The sequence below is a fragment of the Anas platyrhynchos genome, chromosome 3 (assembly GCF_047663525.1).
Source record: "Anas platyrhynchos isolate ZD024472 breed Pekin duck chromosome 3, IASCAAS_PekinDuck_T2T, whole genome shotgun sequence".
NCBI classification, from domain to species: Eukaryota; Metazoa; Chordata; class Aves; order Anseriformes; family Anatidae; genus Anas; species Anas platyrhynchos.
The window spans coordinates 88,847,108-88,871,563 of record NC_092589.1 but is presented as its reverse complement, the minus strand read 5'-3'; the positions used below and the strand labels follow the sequence as shown (position 1 = coordinate 88,871,563).

General features: G+C 37.6%; 1 protein-coding gene across 2 annotated transcripts in view; it reads left to right on the top strand.

Annotated features, from left to right (window-relative positions):
• Positions 1–24,456, top strand: part of KCNQ5 (potassium voltage-gated channel subfamily Q member 5) — a 288,690-nt gene that overhangs the window by 210,063 nt on the left and 54,171 nt on the right. For both annotated transcript variants that reach the window (XM_072036271.1, XM_072036272.1), the window contains exon 3: positions 6,449–6,575. In XM_072036271.1, the coding sequence (XP_071892372.1) occupies positions 6,449–6,575 (127 nt within the window). The remainder of the gene's footprint in view (positions 1–6,448; positions 6,576–24,456) is intronic.

The window sequence follows — 24,456 nt, the reverse complement described above, 5'->3', positions numbered from 1 at the left end:
TTGACATAAAAATTCTGGACTCTTTTCTATTGTAACTGAGTAAAGAAGCATGACTGATAGGTGACATTTCAGGTAAAAATCACAAAAAGCTAAGAATCAATTGGATAGCAGAAATCATATGTAATACGTGGCTAATTAAAACTGAGAATAGACTGGGATTTTAATATTATGTCAATGTACTCATAGCTGTGTATTAAATTAAAAGGCACAGAATTGATTTCTTAATAATCCTCTATTAATGTATAATCAACATGGGAAATCTTAATCATAATTTGAAAAAGCAAGTGTTGTAAAAGTATCACATTCATTACAAAACTGATAAATGACAAAAAAGTGCATAAATTTAATTTTGTGCTTATTGGGTATTGCACTGGAAGCTGAACTGAAGTCTCTGGTTGTGATTTATATGCCACTAATAGGGTCTACTCTGGGTTATGTTTTCAGATTTATGGCTGCCTCTCTCACTGCTAAACTGCAGTTGGAGAGAATTAAAACATTAGTTCCTGAAGTGTATATATGCATTTGTAGATACACTTGTTAGCTGTTTAGTTCAAAGATCTTCCCTTCTAATGCTGACGTAAGGATAATACAGATGGATTCAAATTACATAATTATTTTGAACAATAACATATGCACATATTCATATGTGTTGATTTGAATCTGGAAACTGGCCAGTATAACAGGAACATCCATAGTCCTACAACAGCTTCTACAGCACAGCTATTTTAAACCCACACCTTTCTCAGGTTTCTCTGAGACAGAGTACCATTGCACTACCCTCACCTCCCAACTGTGTCAGGGTACAGTGGAGAGCCCAGCTCTGGTGTTCAGTACTTTAAATCATTGGAGGTTTTTTTGTTTGTTTGTTTGTTTGTTTTGTTTCGTTTTTTGTGTGGGGTTTTTTTTTGTTGTTGTTGTTTGTTTTTGTTTTTGCTTGAGAGAGGGGTGCAGAAGCTGAGGTGTTATGTTCTTGCTGTAACTGAATGAGAAAATACTTGTCTTCTTTGACTATGAATAATAAAGCATTGCTATTTGAACAGTATCACTATTCATCATGTGTCACCAGAATGAAATTTCAGCAGCTGGTGACATTCTTAAAACAGCCATCTGCAAATGAAAGAATGAAAAAATGTTTATTCTTCCTCTCTTCCAACTGATCTGAAATCACTGGACTTCCCTGTTTATGAATTTTCAGGGAAGAAGGGACAGTTCCTTAGCTGGTATCAGACAACATCGTCCTTCCTATTCTTCCTGTTGTGTTCATGTAGAGTCTGCTGAATTACACCAGATGAGTATCTGCAGTGCAGCTACACTACAGAGATGTCATCTTCAGTATGGAAGCACTTGTGATCTGATTAAAGCTTACTTCAGAGGATTAATTTGATATGTTCAAGTCGCTGTTCTGGGCTCATAATATCACTTATAGACCCAGTGACCTGGGATCCAGTGATCCCAGTGACTGGGACAGTGATCCAATGACTGGGACCCAGTGATCTCCTATCACCAGCAGTCAGCTCTGTACTGAGTCTGCAGCTTTGCTGTCCTATTTCTCTTGTCTTTGGAATATGTGATATCACAATTTCCATACAAGAAATATAATTAAAATAACAGCAGAGCTATTGTCTTGTAGCTAGATTTCTTGTATCCAAACCTCGGCTTATGTGTGAATTCCAAAAAAAAAAAAAAAACAAGAGCCTCCTATAAGAACAGCTCAAAATGCTCAACTTTAGTCATTTTCTAATCATGAAAATAACTCTAATTGCTTGAAACGATGGCCTACATCCAAGGCACCTGATTTCAGCAGCAGGAATGCAGCCAATTATTTTAAGTTCTAATAAGCAGTTATGTTAATGAACAAGAAAGCTATGATAAAAACAGTTTTTGGCTGTTTTAATGTTACAGTTAGGGAAATCCTTATCATTGAAAGCTACCTGAGAAGTGTACTAATATTCACAATTTCATTGTCATTAGCACCCTAATTAGATAGGCAAAAAAATAAAAGTGCTCATTGTAGCTTCCATGCACAAAGGTCCTGCAGGACCTTTTGCTAATAGAAACCTTGCTCTGGATGACCTCTTATTTTCCGTCCATCTACATAACCATCATTGTCCCAGTGGCAGAGCAGCTAAGGCACATACAGATGTAAAAAATCTTCAGGAGCACACTGGCATCTGCATTCCTTATGTCAAAAGCGACTGAATCTTTTCAGCCCATGTGTTTTAGCCTTGCTTCTCTTGCATATGCATACTTCCATGTGACGACAGGAGCAGCATATGTAGAAGTTTTTCAGAATGAGATCAGTCTGGGTGAACTGTGCTTTGAGAAGGAAAAAGACTTTTCCTTTTCTGAAGCACCAATGGATCTGCCATATCAGTAATAGAGGGGGGCTAACTTTAAGCTTAAATATTCAGAAATGTTACAGCTGTAGTAACTGTGGAGCAGGGACAATGGCAGCTGGGATTGGAAAAAGATGACAACATAGGGAAAAAAGAAGAAATGGTAAAGACCAGAGCATCCTGGATGTTCTTGGTGACGTTAATAGGAAGGGAAGGGTTAGGTCACCAGTAAATCTAAACTTGCTCATCAGTTCAAATTCAGCCTTGCTGAATTTTGAAGGAGGCCAAATTTATCAATAGTGGAGGATTTTCACATTCTGTAGTAATAGTTGTTATTTTACATTTCATAAGTAAACCAAAATTTATGATATTGGATCATATCATGCGTAGGACAAACATACTTGGAAGGTATCATTTCTACAGTAAGCCTACAAATCATATGGGGTTTAATGATTTATTCCATTGCATGCCTTTTCAATTATGTTCTGATTTTGTGTTTCATTTGCTAAGGAACTACAACCAAGTTATTCAAAAGTCTAGATTTATGCCTCTTTTTTTAATAAGCCATTCCAGATGAAATTTAAAAGCAAAACATAACAACAACAAACTGATCTTATTTGGGTTGCATCCTCTCAATTTTTGTCCATGGAAAAACAAGAAAATTGTGACTGTGTAGCTGCTATAGGAACAAATAATGTCATTCCCTGGCCCAAGTTAACCTTGACAGGAATTTGAATTTAAATTGTGATTGAGTGCACTGATTACTAAAACACTACTTATTTCTCAGTGGTGTGTGACTCTCTTTCTGGTTTCAACCTGAACCAATCCAAAATGCACCAAAACTGGTACATACACTGCCATGAAGAGTTTCTTTTTGAATGCATTCACATTTTCTAGGAAAGTCTTTTTCCTGTAGATTTTATTCTTGATATGTATTGCCTTTAAAATCAGTTGTTATTTGAGAAAGTAGGGGTGGCCAGGATATAAAGACCATTTTGAAATAACACTATTTCAGGAAGTGCAAAAATAAGTGTGAAATCCTATTTCGACCTTGTTCAGTGACTTTTCTGTTATTAAATCTGATACTGTATTTTAAAACCTCCCGAAGTTTGGTATGTGTGGAAGACATGCAATATTTTTAAAATCAGCATTCCAGTGCACAGAGCCATATTCAAAGTACTTGAGCTCACTTACTGTAACTACAGCAGCTGTTTTAAAATTTTCCTTAATTAGTAGAAAATTCAGTGAATTTTGAGAGAATATCACTTTGCATAAATTTATAATGTTACTGGAAGTGGTAAATATTTTTCATACAAAATGAACACAGTCATTTCACATCATTTCTCCAAGAAAAATCTCATACTCTTGACAACCCTTCCCCCCAAAATAAAAATCCTTTTGCTTTTTTCTTCCTCAGAACAGATATATCTCCATGAATTTTCACTTTGTGGTACATGTATATGTGTTTATGTGTGTGTGAGAGAGAGAAAAATAGAATTTCTGCCTCTGAGATGAGACCATGAAGGATAAGAGACTTTCAAACATGCTTGCAGCATATAAAGACTGTTCATCTTTGTATAACTGAGCTAGCATAGCAAATAATAATTGCTAATGGTAGTACAGATGACATATGAAGCTGCATAGCACTAATTAGGAACCAGAATATTAAACTACCAAAAATTAACACTTTTCAATTTCTATCAGCACTTTTATGATACTAATTTAACTGAAATGAAGCTGCTGAATAGTCCTTTGTGAGTAGTTAAGTGCTTTCCATTCTTGCCAGTTCTCCACTGGGGAGGCCTGATGGGGTCTGGGATGTGACAGAGGATGCTCTTTCCAGTGTGGATTGGCTCCTGCACACAACACTTCCCACACGGGCTGAAGGATGCCTGTGACATGTCAGAGTACTTACTGAGAAGGTGTTTCTTATGCATCTGTACACACAGTATGTTTTCTAGGGAAACCAGAAATGTTAGTGAAATAAACTGTGATTATATTTTAACAAGGAAAAGATTTTATTGACAGCAAAAGGTGTTTCATGCTTTGCTATCCTCCACTCCTCCAGTATCTATTACTGCTACCCCAAAGAAGTAACTTCATCAAGAGAATCAGATGTCAAATGGCCTGGGTGCCTGCCAACAACCCCCATAAATTCAGGGACATCATCTAACAATGTGTAAACCAGATTTAACAATTCACGCTATAGAAGTGGTAGTTATTTAACTAAAATACATATTCTTCCTTTTTTTTTTCCAATTTGCTTCTTTGTCCATTTTATTCTTGGCCTACACAAAATTTCCTATGAGGAAATGTATGGCATGATAGCCAACTATTAAGAAATATTGTTACTATATAGAGAACTTTTTCAATTTTGCACATAATCCTTTCTAAAGTTGTGCCATAACTCAGTCCATGGAATTAAGATGAAGATTGCTAAAATAGGATGAATAAAAAGAAAACCTTACACAATAACACTGTTTTTTCCATGTGTTCTTTTCTAAAAACAAACAAAAAAAAAAGTGACTAACATATTCTTTATCTGAATTCCAGCAAAGGGATCTTGTTCTGCTTTTGTGGTTTATGAATTCAATATGGAATTTACAAAACTGGAAATGAAGATATTGATGAAGGTCTAAAAACTCTTTCAATCCAATGCAGTAGTACAAACTGACATGTTTTAGGATGGTGTTTTAGTATTGTTTTATGAAAGCAAAAAGCAAAAGAAAATTAAATTCACAATATGTCAATGTACTGCTGTCAATCATGAGTTCGTAAAGCACCACTGCATGGCAAAATATTAATAATGTCATTAGTTCAAGTAAAGTAATGCCTGAGTTGATGTATGTGACATCTACAGCCTTACTGGCTTGCAGATTTTAGGGTCTCAGAGTCTAAAAACATGCAAACTGTTTATTGGGGAAAAGTCAATATTGGATTGACCTTACCCTTGCAAACAGTCTTCTTTTTCTAAGTCTACTTGCGATGTTTTGTTACTAGTGCTACACTAGTCCTTATCCTGTAGGAATAACAAGTTAATTGGCTGATATGGACAGCTTTATCCTGAATGTGGGAATGCATTCAGCTGCCAAAGAAAATAGGGCTTTTATCCTCTTCTTCTCGACGAACTGCTTAAGAACCTTCTTCAAATATTTTTCTCCTTTTGCTTAACACACAAATTTTTATTTCACCATTTCAAAATGGTTAACTTCTTAATGCATTCTAGAAAAATATCTGAATTAAGTAAATAATTCTGTACCAGTATGTAGGTACTCTGTCACTACATATTGTAGCGATTCAGATTTCCTTAAATTATAGAGCTGAACTGTGCTCAAAACTCTGTTGCTGAAACTGTTCAGCTCACTGTTGAACTGACTTTTTTCACAGTAACAACTGCATCTATACAAGTTGAAAAGAACAGTCTTAAAAAGATTCCAATGTAAAAGAAAAGCAAACCAGGCAAATAAAGAAAGACTTTTGCATAAGTTATTCAGGGGAAGTTATACCTAATGTGAATATTTTTTTACTGTATTACAAACAATTACATACCCGTTGTATGTAATTACAGTTGCATGTATCTTAACCTACTTCTGGGAAAAGATTGATTACCAAAATGCATCTTCATCATCTCAGTCAGTTCACCTGTGTACTATTACTGTGGAGTATAATGAAGTTAAATTTACCAAAACATTCAGCCTTCAAAATAAGAAGTAATTTTATAGAGGTGGATATATAACATATATCCCTCACTAGCTATGTAAATCACATGTGGTCTGATCCTCAGTCCAAAGTCCAAAATTATCCAGTCACTGGATAATTTTGCTTTGCTATTGCTTCTGTAGGATTCAACCTTTCAGCATCCCATACGTAGTAGCTGATTTTAGCAGATAATTAATGTTATTCGGGTTAGATTTGGATGCTTCACCAAGAAGCTCTGTGGGATGTGTTTCTTCTGTAGATGTGTGGCCATGCTGGGGAGCAGGATCCCAGCATAGCTTCGGGATCTTCTGGTGATAAAGATGGATCACTAGACACACACAGTGGTCATAAGTTTCTTGATGTTTCCATGTTGGTTACCAGTAAAAGGCATTTTTCTTATTTGTCTTTTCCAGGAATTTGTCATGATTGTTGTCTTTGGTTTGGAATTTATTATTCGTATCTGGTCTGCTGGATGCTGTTGTCGATATCGAGGATGGCAAGGAAGGCTGCGCTTTGCAAGGAAACCATTCTGTGTAATAGGTGAGTATCACAACTCTAGTTTAAGACAAAAATATATAATGAAAATAACCCTGCCCCCCTTCTATTTTACTTCTAAATGAAAACCAATAGAATCAGATTATGTTTACAGTAACCAGGTGTAAATCCAGAATAGTTGTCTGTCACCTGTCATCTGACCAAAGTTTCTCTAGATATAAAATCACAATGTTCCTAAGTACTAGTCAGTACATGTTTCTTATGTTCTCCAGAAGCTATTTTCCTATGCATGTCATACAGCCGGCATCATGCATACTGGAAGAATGAAAGGTTAAGAGCTGATCTCACTAAAAAACACAAGAGCTGACATGCATTTAATGATCACATATATGAGACATCTTTTACATGCATGCAAATATACCATGCACATACGTGCATACATTATGTATCCTCTTTATTTAAACTTCTGTGACTACAGATGTATGTGTACACTTCATTAAATTTAAAAACCTTCCTAAAAACATATACCATTTTCTGACAACATCATGGTTCCTCCATTGCCACTTTCTGCAAAGGTTATAACGTATTTCTACAATGATTCTGAGAGTCTCTTCCTCCCCTTCTTTGCTCTAGAAATTCATTCTATAAGTTTCCCAATAGAGGTAGAAATCAAGGATGGCTAATCAAATTAATCTGATAATTGATTGCTTTTCTAATGGTTTGGAGCAAAGCTTTTTACAGAACACCTGTGGAACTTCAGGATCTCAGCCTCCCACCTTGTCTCTCAACCTCTTTCCTCTCTGCAGCCATTAATTTATTTGCTTGTATCTTATCTTAATTTATAGATCAACTGGGGCAGGAAACATATTGTCCCTCACATCTATAAAGCAGGTAGCACGACTGAGTCACATATGCAGTTATGCATACAGGTCTCAGTATAAACAGCGAATAACAATAACATCATATAGGTGAATACAGTCCTGATCTACACAGAGTTATTCAGTTTCCAGTGATGTAGCAGACAAGAGTGCTGGTGAGAGCAGGGGTTTAAAACAAGTTTTTGCCTTCTGCCTCATTGCCTAGTAAATCCTTACCTTGTCTTGTTGAGAATATCCTATTGTGGAGCAAGGGACTGTAGCAAGAGGTGCACAAGTAGGTGGAAAGATATCACAGGCTGTCTCAACCCCATCTAACCTATTTTATGAGACTGGGAGAGGAACAAGTATCGGGGCTTGTTCTGTTCAGATAGCAGGGGGGGTGCAAAAGAAGTATCTTACCCAGCTTCATCAGGCACGAGGTTCCACACATTTGCCCTAAGGTTGCCAAGTCCAGCTGAAAGAACACAGTAAAGAAATTCAAAGGTCTTTCCAGCTTTTACTAGGCCACCTGTCAAGGGAAACCTGGAAATTCAGCTATTCATTTTCCATGGCACAAGCAAACCCTCCTTAATCAGACTTAGTTACTTCAGGATTTTGTGATGCACCTCATGCATCGGTCAGTTTTTTTTCAGCACACAATTGCAAGAAAACACCAGAGTGTTAATTTAGTAAAACTAACCTACTTTGGCCATGTAGAAGTTACTAGAAAGGTGTTAATTCCAAGGACAAGTGAATGAAGGGGTTCTTCCTTACTCAAAGATCTGCATGCTTTCATAGAGTGACTAATGCATTTTTTCCCCTTTCCTTTGAACCACTACCATATGAATTTTCACAAAGTCAGCTATTTGTGAAATAGTTCAGGCAGGTCTCCTGGCATAGGCTGCAGTGAATGGTAGGGCTTACTTCACCTGATTTTAGGTTTGCCTCCTTGCTCTGTAGTTTTCTCTTCTTGTTGCACCTCTGTTCATCTAGGTGATCCCTAGCTGTAAAAACATTTTCCATCCAGAAGTTTAGGGCTGGAGTACTTGCCCTGTGAGGAGCGGCTGAGGGACCTGGGTTTGTTCAGCCTAGGAGAAGACATGGCTTCAGGAGAAATGCAGTGAAATCAATGCTGTGCTCTTAAGAGCACATGGCCAGTTTGGACCTATTACTTTTTGTGTATTTGTTTAATTATTTACTTACAGATCTGTTCACTTATTCTTTCTATTTATTGTTACAATGAAAAAATAACATTTTAGAAGAATTAGTCTGTTTGATATTAATTATTTTTGCTATATATCTCCAGGAGATCTGTTCTTTGATTATTTTTGTGATCAAACACAAATCACATAGAGGAATGGTCTAAGAGCTAAAAATAATAAATCTGAGGATTGCCTCAAGGGTCACATTCAGAAAGCCTTTATTTTTTTCCATTAATAACTTCATAACCATAAAAGTAGTATTCAGGGCCAAAGCTCTGTTCTTAACCTTAGTGTGTCTACAGTGTCACTACCCTGACAAATTAGTTCATCAACAATTCTGTATGCTTCAGGGTCAGTGAAGATATGTAGCAAATTATTTGCCAGTTTTGTTCCCTTGTTCCACATTTCTGTAAAAACGGGAATAATGATGCAGTATTAAACCTTGATTTGTATTTTCTTCTGGCAGGAGTTACCTGCCATACCTCATTTTCTCTGATGGTGTATGAGCTTGTATACATAATGTATAAAGCATAAAACACTTTCCCAGGAATACTCACGTACTTAAAGATGTGTTTACTTCTTTAAATCCTAAATTTCCCAGGCATATCAGTCTGAAGCTGTTAGCACTGCAGAGCACTGTTGCTGTGTCATACTGTGCAGAAGCATAATACTCAAGGCACCTCATTTCCCAACTACTGCCTACAGAGTCCCTGGGACTCTGATGCCCAGGAAGAATTCTGCGTATGCCTATGCCTGAGAGGAGCTGTGCTCCCTGAAGATCACCATTATAAAAGATGGGTTACCATTTTTAGGTGTCTTTGTGCACATCATTTGTGAACTCATGGAAGTAAATATTCATTTATTTGTGTTCTAGATAGGTTTTCCTCTCTGGACCCTGGTACCAAGAGGGGGTTTAAGGATAGATTAATATTACTTTAGTTTGTCAGAGGTCTAGGTGGATGTGCTTCAGTGCTTGAGCTGTGGAAAATAAAATCTCCAGCCAGAGTTTACCGTACCTAAGTACCTATCTTGATATTGGTGGGGAAGGAGTTAATCAGTAGATTTGTTTTGGACAATTTCCCGGACTTCTTGTGCTTCTCGTATCAGCTTTCCCTTCTGTCTTGCCCTTCAGTCACCCAGTTCCATTGAAATATCTCACTCATGCTGCTGACGTTATCAGCCGATCAGTTAATATTTTGTATAGCCCTTTGAAAAAAGCTTTTAAATGCCTTTTCTGAGAATGGCCCTTATAGGCACCAATATAGCAATGGTCCCATGGTACATCTGGTAGCAAGCAGCAATCAGGTACCTGGCTCTACTCCGACTGTCCTTCATAGTTTTTGCTGATTTACAAAGTCTGCTGGAGATCAAGCTGTGGTTCAGTAGTCTGTCCTATCTCAGTATTTTGTAGTCATAATGCTTCACGAAAGGGTTTCCCATAGCATAGGAGGTAATCAGAGTTGTTTTTCCAGTCTTTCCAGTCTTTTCCAGTCTTCAGCCTTTGTTTTTCTGCTATTTGTATCTTCTGCACCAAATTCACTTTAATAAGTGAAGTTGTGTACTAAACAAGTACACAAATTTTAATAACTTTAATAACACTTTAATAAGTGAATCACTGTACTAAATGTGTTCCTTGTTTTGCTGGGTTCTGAGAAGCCTGCAGTCCTGTGCATCGACAGCAAACTGCCTTGATTCCCTTTTTAGTTTATAACAGTATTTACTTAGCAAACCCTGTGTTTCTCATTAACTTCTGGCTGTTATGACTTCTATTGCGTGTGGTTTAAGTGGAAGGTAGCTCTTCCTTAACTTACATAGTACTTTATTGTCTTCAGTAGCAATTCAGTTGCTCTTCCACTAATGCTGTCTGTCTGTGTTGAGGAAAAAAAATCTCAAGTCCATCCATTTAGCCGGAAGAACTTGAGCACAGAATTTTAGTGCCTAAATGTTATGCAAATTCTCAATCTAAATTTGGGTTTTGAAACTATAATTTCAGAATCTTCTCAGAATCTTAAATTTAAGACCACATCTAGCAATATAACACTTATTCCAGTGTAAGTAGACTTACTGATGGTCGAGCCTAGTGAAACGTTTCATGGATTTCAGTAACTCCATTAGTAGTTTCCCCACAGCTGCTTCTATTTTACCTCTTGTCAAACTATGGCGTGATGGAAATGTCACAAGTTCAAATTCTGTTGAGGCTGCAGAATGAGCAAATTCCCAACAGGAAGTTTAAGTTCATTATGTGTAATCAGGCTCTTGAACTTCATGGCTGGCAAACTGCATTTCAGAGCATTAAGTGATAGCAGTGGCAGTTGAATATTGCTGAATCTATTTTTCGTTAATTAAAGTGATAATGAGCCATCATACAGTACTTTTGTCAAACCTTTATAAACAAATCCATATCTAGTGTATGAAAAGATCTGTTGAGCCTTTAATTTATTTTAATTCAATATATTTATGTTATGATATGTTGTGTCTGCTACCTTGGTATTTAGACATATAATACAGTTTAAATTCAGCCAGATAGTAAATCTGCTGCTCATGATAAACAATACAAACAGCCCCTTTCCAGAACAATTTGAACTTTAAATAACCCAGTGATGGTCTGTAATTAAGAATATGCTTGACCAAAGAGATACATCTCACATCACATCTTATTATAAATCCCAGAAAGACCAAGTTTCAGCAGGAGCAATGTCCTTGTTGAGGTGCTCTCCCGAGAATGTTCTCCTGCCAGCCCAACTTGAATTCATCTCAGGAACATCCTGTCCACTTCACTCCAGAAAACATGTTGACAGGAATAGTATTTGGACTGGAAATTGAAAGATCCTTGGATGATTTCAGCAACTGTAATTACGTGCAATAAACACTGTAGCTCTTTATGTTAAATTGGTCCCAAGTTGTATAGGTTTTTAAAACTACTATTTGGTGGAATGTCTTCATGTTTGACCATCCTGGCCATACAGTTTTTAGAGATGCATAGGAAACACCATGTCTTCTGAACATTATCTATGGACATTATTCTTTCACATTTGTTTTTGCTGACTACTACTCTTGCTGCTGAGTTCAGGACAAAATTTATTTCTGGTATATATTAAAGAATTCAGCATTCCTGATTGACATGGTTTTTGATTTTAGTTAGTGTCACTGTCATATTATTTTGAGCAGAAAAGTACTTACCATGAACTGGGCAACTTGACTCAACTGTGTTTCACATTTTCTTCTTTCCTACTGAGGAGCTGTGAGTAGTAACGTATTTCATTTTCATGAGGCTTAGAGACTGAGGTTTTGCTATGAGGACTGAGCATATTCTGTGAATCTGCTGAGATGTCTGATCATCAAGGAAGTCAATGAGGCTAGTGAAGGTTTTCTGGTTAGATGTTTTTTAATTGAAAGGTATTGGTTAATTGAAATTAAAATCATTCATACCAATTCCCCTTTCCTGAAGAAAAGTATTTTACATTCAGGCTGGATTTTTTTATCTTCAAATTAGAAGTACTCTCTCTCCCAGTCATATAGAATAGCCAATAATCCCATTTCTGGAGAAAGTGTAGTTAAATTCTTGCTCTGAGAGATTTGGAGCAGGAAATTGCTATCTCTCATCCCCACTGAAATTATCCAAACATCAATAAGTAGCTCTTAATTGGTCCAGAGAGAGATGCTGATTTTCCCTGTCACCTGGTGTTAATTGTATTCATCTGCTGTGTAAGAAACTTGGATTTTGTTCATCCAAAGAATAATCAGTCACTTGTAAATTGAGAATTCCAGCAGTGCAAATTAGTAAAGATCCACACTGGAATGGATGAAGTGGGTTAGAGCATGGGGATGTGAAGGACAGGAGCAAATCAAGGAGTTAAGACAAGTTTATAACAGAGTCTGTTAAAAGCCAGAGGCCTTTTACTATGAAGAATTTATTTGTGATATTAGAATTAGTTTCTTAGGAAGCTATTGAAAATATTTTCCCAAACATTAAGTAGTTATGTCCATTACAAATAAGACTGATATAACTTAGTACCTGCACTAAAATATTTAATGATTCCTAATTTGTTCACTGTTACTGGGAAAGTTTCGTAAGGTCAAATGTCACAGGCAGATGATTCTGAGATTGTGTGGTAGATAACTGAGAGATTCTCTGTACAGATTCACTCAGATTCTGTAAGTGATTTACAGAGTCTTTAAAATGATTGATGATCTCCAGTATTTGAATCTCACAATACATATATATAATTTATACATTTTTATTATTATTATATATTTTGTATTATAAAATATTGTATACTATAAACATACATTACAGAGCTTTCACTGCCACTTTTGAACCATAAGATTTCAGTGACTTGGTAAGGGAAGAAGGAGGTAAGCAACTGACAGCAAGAAAAAGTTAACATTTCCTGGTTTTAGACTTGATATGTTCAATTTTGCTCATATTTTTCAGAGACTGACTTTAAAATTGTTGCTACTAGAGATGTCCAGTCTATAAAGATGCCCACAGAAATACCTTTCTTTTTACTACCTTTCTGCATTTTATTTCAGATATTCCTATCCTGCTTTACTTAGCTGAATTCCCATCATAGCAATAGATGAGATGGTTGCTTTAATTTCCTTAGATATGTGTAGATGTTTCTCCAATCCAAAATTAAATAATTGAGTAATTGTTAATATAAACACTGGTGTGAGAGGTAAAGAGATAGACAGGATTGTTCCAAATCCACTTATCTGTCTACCTCAGCACATAGTCTCAGAAGCAGTAAAATAGCTGGTTTGTTTTTCAAATTTCATCATCCCTAGCATCTAAAAACATATATTTTTAATGAAGTAACAGATTAACATGTCAGAACTTAATTGACATGCAAGAACATATTCAGTTTTCCTGGCTTCTTTCCAGCTATCATGCTGCAAATCAACTGCATTGGTAGCATGACATTCTTTGCAACTCCCATCTCAGATCATTGTCAGATCTTTCCCTTAGCTCCTCTTTGAGAAGAATTGCTCCATTGGTGGCTGTACAGTTTTTGCTTTTGTAGTGGTGAATTATACTCTCCAGGCAGAAATTGGAATCATTTAAGAACATTTCCATTGAGGTCCATAATAGCATCATATTAAAGTAGATGTTTGCTATTTTGGACTTTTGCAACTGCCCATTATTCTGTCCTTGGCATGTGTACAACCTTTTGGTGATATCACTGGCTTGCAGTATCACTTCATTTCGGAAAGTAATTTTAATGTGTCTTCTATGTTACTAACATGCCAATACTTACTTAGGGGTGCTGTGGCAGCATATAAACATAAATTTCGATGTTAATGGCTTGGTATAGTACATTAGACAAATGTTGGTCTATTTGAGCCATGATTTACTCTTGCAGGTATTAGCTGGATAAAATTGTGCTTTCTCATGTGGTATCCCAGCCCCACACCTCAGAACATTAATGAAGAATTTTGAAGAGGTCTAAGAGGGCATACACTTGGCAGTTCATGCTTGGCATAAACTGAAGGACTCTTTCTAGAATGGCTTGAAAGTGGTATCAAAATAAACTTAGTGAGAAATCCTTGTGCTCACTTGGCTCCTTTTACATTCACCCAGCACCATACGACAGCAGGCAATGTGCTGCTGTCTTATATTTGCTGCATGACTTTCAGCTACTTTGGTGGTTATAGCTTGAGTAGCATTATTATAATTATTACTGCATTACCTGCTTAATGTTGTGGCTTTGTTGCTGTCTTTTGTGAAGACTAATTTATTTCTATTCTGGTCATCAATGTCTGAGCTAGGTCTCCAGAAAGAGGGTTGTAGGCGCAGGCAGTTGAAACCAATGGCCTCACTTTGATGGGCTATGTTGTCATGTAGAAAAACTGGCATTTTCATTTGGATTAGCAATAGTGCTCTTTCTTTCAAATGTGGCTCTCTGTTCTCTGCTCAGGTTTAATTTGTTAACTGCCAATGATAACAGGTTAAAATGCAAGCTTTTCCCACTGTTATATTCAGTATAGTCAAACTGATTGACAGGTGTCTTCATCCAGCCTTGCAATGAGCTTGTAAGTGATCACAGGGCTTGAAGAAATTCAGTTTCCAGATATTTTCATTCTTTTGCATCCCTATGGAGAACTGCATGTTGTCACCAGCACTGCTAAGTGACTGGAAGCCTGATGGGTGCAATAGTCCAGTGGGAATTACAGACAATCTCTATTTTTATGATCTTGTCTTGAATGGTTACCCTCAAACTGCTGCACTAGAAAAAGAAAAAAAAAAAAATCTGTATACAAGAGGAAAAAGTATGGGTTTAAAATTCCTCCTTTTTACAGCTGCTGTGTTAAACAGAGCAATTAGGCAGGATTTTACAATGTAACCTCATTACATTGTGTAACAGAGTTACAGTATTTATATCTCAAGTTTAATACAGCTATGTAGAAATATTTGCATATTTCTAGAAAGCAAATTGGGCATGTCCTGCACATCTTAATTTCCTCCCTTTCCACAGCTAGCACTTATGCACCAGGATGCCAGAACCTGAAGTCTCCTCTTAAAGAGAGATTTATTTATTTATTTATTTATTTTTAACTTTTGAGATTTTGCTTAAGCTCTCAAAAGTGAGGATTTGACATTTCTACCAAGCACAGCAGTTCTGTCAGCAGCATATCTAGGGAAGGCGCCCACCGGACCTCACTTAAATCAACACACATCAGCTCCAAAACAGCGTAAATGCTTATTTGAGTCAGGCCCAAACCTTCTACCCCTGCCACGGAAAGAGGCAGCTCCAGCTGCCCACTCATGCCACCTCATTCTAGTGGCCTGTGGCCACCTGGGGAGCAGCCAGGGGGATGGCAGGGCTGCTTTGGCCCGAGGCTCATTGCCACCAGCTTAGCCTGCTCGTGAGACCCCACACTGGGAACTGCTTAACTTCAGGTGAAAATGGAGTGCTTGTCATGCACAGTGGCATGGCTTGCTGTATTTAAGATCTCATTTTCAGATGGCGTCTTGTTGGGTTTACAATAGCGCCACCAGATTACATTTTTTCCCTTTCTGATAAGTGCTGAACAGAGCTTGTGTTTGTTTTTTTTTTTCATATTTCCCACCCCAGGAAGTCTCAAGGGTGGCTGCGAGGTGGCCTGTGGCTGGACACAGGTCCCACCTGATCACCATAAGGAATAATTATGGTTTTCTTCCCAGTTATTTCTGCTCTATACAGGCCTTTGCAGCACAGAGCAACTTCCAAGCCCTTCCCATGAGGACTAAGGGGGGCCACATCTCACAGATGACAAATAAGAGAGCAACGAAAGCAGCCAGAGAGCACAGGGCACAACCTCTGCTCCTGCTCCAGGGCACCCATCACTTCTCAGCAGATCACAGCAGCAATCTATGTGCCCCTCCTGCCCCAGGAACTGCACATAGCCAGAGCAAAGTGGCAGGTTACAAAGACCCCCATATATAATCCTGACCTAGACAACCACTGCCTCCAGTCAGCTGGGGGAATTTGAGAAAACTGGAGCTAATGCTGTGCTCACGCCTGCTTCTCTTCAGGATTACAGCACTAGTATTCTCCAAAAATAAAGCTTCTTGCTGGCACTGTAGTACCTCGTAGGCTACCCACCCACCAATGCAGGCGAGATGGTGGCTGGGGATAAAGAGTGGCTGGAAATCTCTGAGTAAATTCTGTATTTATGGAAACAAAGGAGTCCCAGGAGGTGTTCATGCTGTCTGTGTAGACATCCAAAATGGCTGTGTAGGACAGGAATGCAAGCTCTGATTTTAGTCAGCATTTCAGGGCCCAGAAAACATGGTGTAGGCATTTATCTCTGCCAGGTAAGATTGAGGGACCTCTGTTCCTACCTTTGGTTCCTGCACTGGATAGCTCAGGTAGGTCCTGGATACCTCCTGTTCCCCCCTGCAAATCTGAGAGCCGATTCTTAACACCATCACCCCTCTCTCCACTTACAAACAGGCTTTTCCTCTCTCTCAAAGAACTCCTGTTTCCCCTGCCCTTTTCAGCAACTTTACTTCTTTCCCCTGCCCATCCCCAATTATTTCTGCCTACTTTCACCTTCAGACAGGCTTTTTCATATCCCACGTTTTTTTGGCCTTTCTGCTCCCATACTGCTGTGTTGCCTTTGCTTTAAGCACAACCTGGGAACACATGAAATGGATGCTTCCAGACACCCTGCCAGCTGCCTCCCCTGCATGTTCAGAGGGTGAGCAGAAAGGCTGCAAGAAGACAGGTCCTGTAGGAGTCTGCCTGCATTGTTGTAGGAGCCCAGCGCCCACAGATAGCGCTGCTTCCCCACTGGGTTGGGTAATGCAGGAGCTTGGTTTGGTATTTTTCTGCATGCTGAATGCCGCCAGGGTCCTCTCAGTGGGTTGTTCATACCTGTAGTTCAAACAAACAATCACGCACTAATAGGAGAATTTGAAAAACCTAATTCCAGTAATTCAGAGAGAAACATCCAATCTCAGTTTTAATTTTCTCCAGTTACTCTTTTATGTCCCGTGGCAATGAATTTTACAAGTTAATTGCATGTTGTGCTACCTTTTATCAGATATAAACTGTCTTTTGATCTCATTTTTATAAGGAAGGGTAAATAGGAGTCATCCAACAGATCTTCTTGTCTTTCACTCATTTGCATACCTGTATCTGCCATCTCATATTTGTCTTCTGACTAACTGCTCCAAATTATTCAGTCCTTTCTCAATACAGACCTTGCCACGACTAGTTATTTCGCTTTTTCTTGCTTATAACTTTGTCCTTTTTTTTACATTCTGACCTGATGAGCATGGGTATTTATCAGGTGTGCGCATCCAGCCATCAATCCTGCTGCCTTTCCTTTTAGAGGTCTTCAGTGGGAAACAGCTTTTTTCACAAAGGTCTAGTATCATGCAGGGAATAGCCTCAGTCATAGTAAGGTGACTGCTTTCCCCTTCTTTGTAAGGCTTATTTTCTCTGGCATGAAATGGTTACTGGGCAGAGTAAGTGAGGGTTTATGGGAAGGAGTTACATGTGTTGCTTGTGGTTTGTGTCCCCATTGGAGCTGGTGAACACTGGGTCAAAGATACGATTTTAAATGTCTTTCTGTCAGTCTGTCTTATAGCCAAATAAAACTCATACTGAATAAATAGTGCTTTATTTCTTCTGGCAGGTGCATATCAATAATGTTAAAGATCAATTATTGGAGAAGGCTAATAAAATATAAATCCATGAAAGGCCTGTAATTGAACCTAATCTTAGCTTGCAGGAGGCCCTTAGTTTTTTTTTAAGATTTATTGAGCCAGCTGTTAATAATATAAAGATGTTTGCTGAGGACTTATTCAGTCCACAGAAAGAGTGTGTACTCAACAGTGCTATGAACCTTAACTGCTAATGCTACAAACAAAGGGAAAATGTTCCCACTGATGTCATTATCCCTATCCAGACTGAATCAAAAATGGTAATCATTACTACAATTTAAATTTCAGTATTTGTTGAGCTATTGTGATTCTCATCCCACTGAGAAGTATTTTGGCTCTCTACAACAAAAGGCAAAACAACATTACTTTGATACCTTTGTCATCACAACCTAGGTCATCTACTTTTACACAGGAACGGTGTACATATACTTTTAGTTCATGGGCATATTGAGTAACATCAGTTGTTCTATTCTTGGTGATGAAATTAGGCTCTCATTATAAACCTTGATTAAAAAATGACACATCTTCCTCATCTTACATCTTAAACATCTTCCTCATTCTGGAATTTTATAAAGGAATATTTAATTTTCTCTTCTAAAAAATGTCCAACACTGACTTTTTGAAAATAATGTTTTTGTCCTAAGAAATTGTTTGGCCTACAGATTCCAAATTTCTTGTATTTGGATAGCTTTACTAACAATTGGCTTAGACTTGTTTCCAATTCCTTTTTTTTTTTTTTTTTTTTCAGAGATTACATTGTATGCCAAAGGGTTTTATTCAGAAAGTAGCAAAACCAGAATAAGGTCCCTGTGAAGATAGGAATTTAGTGGTGCTGCCTGAGGTTTTCATATATTAGAGAAACACGAGGTAGTCTCCTCCTTGACTTAGAAAGACAGTATGTTTCCTTTCTATAGTTGAGTCAAGAAATCTTAAGTTAATCATTTTTCATTAGGATAGGATGAAGAAACACTGTAAGCATTGGGCTAGCTTTAAAACAAATGAACAACTGTTTAGCAAACAGTCTGTGTGAATTCAGTTTTAGGTGACAGATTTGGTTTATGTTCCCCTAGGGCCAGTTCCCTCCATTCCCTCCTTCTCTCAGTCTCCTATTGCTTGTATGTATAAGCCTAGACCACAGCTTGAAATCACAGAACCATAGAATAATACCCTGAGCTGGAAAGGAACCACAAGAATCATCGAGTCCAGTTCCTGCCTCCACACAGGACCACACAAAAACTACCGTATGTCTGAGAACCTTGTCCAAACACTTCTTGAATTTGAAATGGGATGGAGATAGGAGACTCTGTAGAGATGCTGTAGGAAGGAATCAGATGTGTGAGATAAATTGCTTCGGAAGTTGGAAGGAGAGGGGCATGCAGGAAGTGTGTGACTTTATTCTGTTATCAGAGGGCTGCACATAGAGGATATACAGCACATGAGATGAGGAGAGAACTATGCACAGATGGGATCTGGCAATGGGAAGTTTTGAAAAAGTGGAAGGCAGAAGTATAATAGATGAATCTTGAAGGGCTAACTATCTGTCATTGTTCACCCTCAGGCTGGAACAAAGTGTATGGAAAACACCTAAAGCCTCCAAGGAGAATTTGCAGCATCTATGTGTGTGCTGGGATTGTGTGGCAGGGGTCTCTATGCTTGTTCATCCCATTTGAAGTACTCTGGAAAAGCAAGCTAAGCTGGCATTATCTATCTTGTATTTCATCAATGACTGCCCACCTCAGCCAAGGGGATGCCTGTTCCCTGGCTCAGATACCTGTACTGGGGTGCAGTGACAACCCCAGGTGCCAAGGCAAGGTCCCACATAGCTCAAGGCTCTGCTGGGGCTTGGATTATTCTGGCCTTGCATGGAGGGGCTCACCAGGTGACACGTTATGGACCTTATCCCCAGCACCATGCCCTCTGGGCTCCCAACAAATCCAGAGTTTCAGAGTCAGGACACGGTGCTGTAACTAATGCTCAGAGTAGCTACAGTTGCAAAACCCCTGAACTGACGTCCTATAGCATACATAAGATTTAATGCAGTGCTTATTTTCCATGGCACTGAAAAAAATATGAAACATTACCTATTGCATATTTTACTGTTATACTTATTTTATATTATTTCATTATTTCATATTATATAGGCTTTATACATCATGTAAATAACACCATATGCTATTTTATATGCCTGTTGTGAATTTCAATGTAATTCATCACAAATAATTTTAATTCCTATTTTATTTTTGCCAGAAAAGTCAACTTTATATGTTAGTTAACTGCTTTTCTAAATAGACCCACCTTGACTCTTTAAAATGAATATGTATCCCATAGAGATGTCCATATTTCTAGGAAGTCACTTTCACTTCACACTAAAATATTCATATTATTCCAGTACAATGCAAATTAAAAATAGGGATGGAGAGAAAGGTTCAAGACAGTTCATCTCTTTTGATTTAATCTCTGGCGTAGTGCTCATCTGATGAGTAAGAAAATCCAAGTTTCTGTACACAGATCAGATTTAGTGTAGTCCTTAGAACTGAAGTCAGTGACTAATGTAGCCACTGCTAAAAGAAAAAAAAAATCAGTAGAATAGAAGTAGTAACTTCTGTGTTGGTTTGTTTTTTTTTTTAATTCCTTTTCAGTGCCTAGACAGTATTACATATGCTGGCCTAACTTCTTTCTCTTCTGTGCCATTACTGTGCAGCCCTATTTTCCTGTTTTTCTATAGCCATAAAAGTCAATTTTTACACTCATCTGTGTTTATCACTGAGAATTATCTTGGTACACAAAACTATCTTGCTTCTAAAAATACCAAGATCTTTTACATCTTGGAAAAAAAAAAAAAAAAAAAAAAAGTACAACAGGAAGCAAAATCACCAACTTGTTTTGCCTGCAATGACAATTAATACAGTTTCCATCCAGAGAGTGTCATATATTTGAAAACCCAAAGAGCTTTTGGCTGGAGTGACAACAACATCTGCAGAAATCAAACAGCGTCATCCATCCCAAGAATTTCCTGAAGATATCCTGCCAATTACTTTTACTAGTAGGTGATGATTAATCATAACCTGTCTGGCATCTGATCCCTGACCAGAAAGAAAAGCTATATTCAGACATCACTGAAAGCGTGTTTTGCCAGGATTCAAGATCCTTAACACCATTATTATCAGTGTAGGCAAGACTCAAGAGTATCTCATATTGCTCGGTTGTGTTTGTTGTTGTTGATGATGGTGATGATGGTTAGGCTTTTTTTCTTTTTTTTTCTTTTTTTTTTTTTTCTGCAAAAGTGAGGCCTTGTTCCTGCAAATCTACTCAGCTTTTTTTGTGGGAGGTGCAGAACTCAGCTTCCTGCCTCTCCCAAATTACTGTAGAGATGTTCAGGTGATATAATTCAACAGATGCCATTAAACCGTTTCTGTTATTAAACACATAAGAACAACACTTCAGAATATTATTTTTCAGAGGGTGAATTCAGGTCACCTTGAAAGACTATAAGTCTCCAGAACAGTCTCTAAAAATCCAGTTTGCAGATTTTGACAATCTTGCACGTATTGGATTGCACTTTATCAATAAATAGTTATGCTGCTTCCAATGGAACGATTTACAAAATACTATCCATCATCTCTCTAAATATGGCATTATTGATCAAGTCTCTATTCAGAGATTTAATTACAAGCTTATTCCTAAAAATATTTTTCAATTAATATTTTGGATATTTTTAAGATAAAAATATTGAAAATTCTTGATTTCTGAGGTTAATGCTTAGACAAGGTCACTAGAAGTTCATCCTATATTAGGCCAGAATTTTTTGCTATAACTATGTGAAATATCCCACTGATTTCATAGCAATGGGACTATTCACAGAGCAAAGGAACTGCCACCTGGTAAAAACATTACAATTTGCCTCTTTTTAAATTAACTATTACAGCATGCTCACATGGTGAATTTTATTTTTTGCCTTCTTGAACCGATAGAGGGAAGTGGTTAATCCCTTGTTTGAAGCTAAAAGCATTTTTGTAGCCAGTTATGATGAAATGACCTTTTCCATTCTATGACCTTTCTCAACAAGTGCTCAATGAATAATGATACCATTATTTCCTTCTCTGAATACCCCTCAATTAGGTTATTCAGAAGCCTTCAACTCTATAAATGCCTTTTTTTTTTTTTTTTTTTTTAGCAAGCCTACAGGAACATAAAATACACCAGGGCCAAATATGTTACTAGGCTGTGAAAAAGGCTCCTGTTCCTGTAGATGAGTGTGTATTAACAGATTTTTCAATTTAGGAATCTGAAAAAAGACAACCATATTTTCACATACTGCTGCATGGCTTAAGCCAGGTGTCATTAGGCTATACTTCAACTACTTTAAATAGCCAATTGATATCAGTGTAGGACAGATCCCCTTGAATACATTTTTGTTATCATGCTTCTGTAGTGTGGCATGCTGAAATATAGTGCTCCAGAATGTGCGCTGTCTTAACTTTGTGCTATAGTGTCTGATTAAAATTCAAACTACATTTCTACATTGATTAGATGATACCCTTAGGCCACAGCCTGCTAGCTGTGAAGACTGTTGTAGACAAATTGAAGGGAGTTCTGAGAATAGCAATAAACATGATGAAGCTACTGGAAGGACTGGTATATGAAGAAATATTAGTAAAACTAAAATGCTGGTCATTCCCTCCCACTACTTACACCTCTTTGCGACTCAGAGTATAAAGTTGTTAATTATTTCTATGTGGGTGTTGTTGTAAATCTGGATTAAAACTTATTTAAAACCCTTATCAAGTAAAAATAATTGCTCACTGTGCTGCAATATGCGTGTATAACCTGGGCTGTTGTAACCAGATGGAACTGACTTCAAAGCACCCTTGGTGCTCTTATCTTAGTAGGTTATAGAGACCAGTGGCTAAAACACAGAATCAAACTCCTTTTTTTTTTTTTCATAAGTAACTTTGAAATTTAGGGTAATGAATTGTCTTGAGAACTATTCATGAGAAATGACCACTACAAGACATCTCTTTTCTCTAGTTCATAAATAATGTCTCTAGACCAAAATTAGACCTTAGAAGGACAGCCTAAATTTGGTTATATAGTTGCCAGTGTGTTTCCTTTGTGCGTTAATAAAGCTGAAGGCTAGATAAACCACATTTTGGGGTTTTTCTGCTTATTCCTGCAGTTTTGGGGGCAGACGTGTCCTACTCTTGTCCTAGCTCAGTGCATCTCTGTACTGTTTTGCAGCTGAATCAGATATAGTAAATGACAACAAATGCCATTTTCTGCATATCCTTAATAAGTGCAAACTCGGGGCATTTTCTGTGAATTTATAGCAAACACTATTTTGGTGACATAGTGATGATCCTACAATTATTAAATACTGCTCATTTACCATTTAGATAAAAACAGAGAAAAAATATCACAAGATTAATTTAATCTATATTGGCTCAAAGTGGCATTTTTATTTAGAAGGGAAGGACATTCCAACCCATCAACATTAAATACAGGCAAAGCATTTGCCTGCATTAAATATGGAAAAAGCTGTTACTAACTTTTTGTTATATGTTAGACTTTGAAGGGTATGAAGGAGAAGGAGAGACTGCAGGCTTGTTTATTGGTTGATTATGTACATGAGCTTTGAGCAAGTAAGAGATGGTCATTAATTCCTGGTATTATCCTGAATTTTACAGAGGTTGTCCTGATAGCATGTCAAGGTTTTGGGATGTTTGGCTATAACTAAGTATAACTTCTGTGTTCACCCTTTTATCTGTTCCAATCAAGTTCTTTATCTGGGTCCATTACCATGATGCTCTAAAATCTCACAGCATCCAAAAAGCCCTTAGTAGGGACATTGCTTTGGAACTAAATTACTAATAAAACAATCCATTATGATTCTTTGTAAGGCCTCATTTTTTATCATTATAAATCTCTTGGTCATGCTGTTGCCATTGGAGGTGATTACAGTTTAGAAATGCTAGCCATGCTTCCATAAGTAACCCAAAAGACCATGAGTTTCTCACCATGCTTGAGCAGGGTAAGGTGGCCTAACATCAACCTCCCTTTATTCCCCTGAAGTGGAGAGCTCAGACTGGTACATCCATCATGAGCTATTGCCAAGTTTCAGGTTGTTACCTTACTGGGCTTCAATCGCTTGTCTTTACTTACATGTCACTATTTTAATGAGATCGGACAATATAGAAGTAAAATGTATTGCACACATGCATTCTGGGCTCATAGTTTTTTTGTTTTTCTGTCCCTCACCCCCCCACCCCTCCCAAGGTGTTAACACAGAGGCTGTCAAATAAAGGAGCTTTTGCCAAGTAACTTTTAACAAAGCTTCCATGTAACATCTTTTTTTTTTGAGTGATACTAGATGGAAAGTCTGAAATGGAAGAATACATTGTTTGAAATCTAATTTGAAATGAAGTGTTCAAAAGAAGCATTGCAAGAGCTGCCAAGATCCAGAATCTCAGGCTGGAGTTAATGAGTGAGGATGCTATCTGCAAAGAAAGTAATGTGAGAGATACTTCTAAAGATCGAATAAGATCAGCCTTGTAGCTGAGGAGATGCTTAACATTTTGGAAGACCACAACATATTAGCTTGAAAAAAAAAATCAAAGAAATAAATGTCCTTCAGAAACTTCTGTCTTCTAATAAGTCATGACAGAGACATCTGGAACTATATTGCCCATTACCCACTCACTTTTCAAACTTTCCTG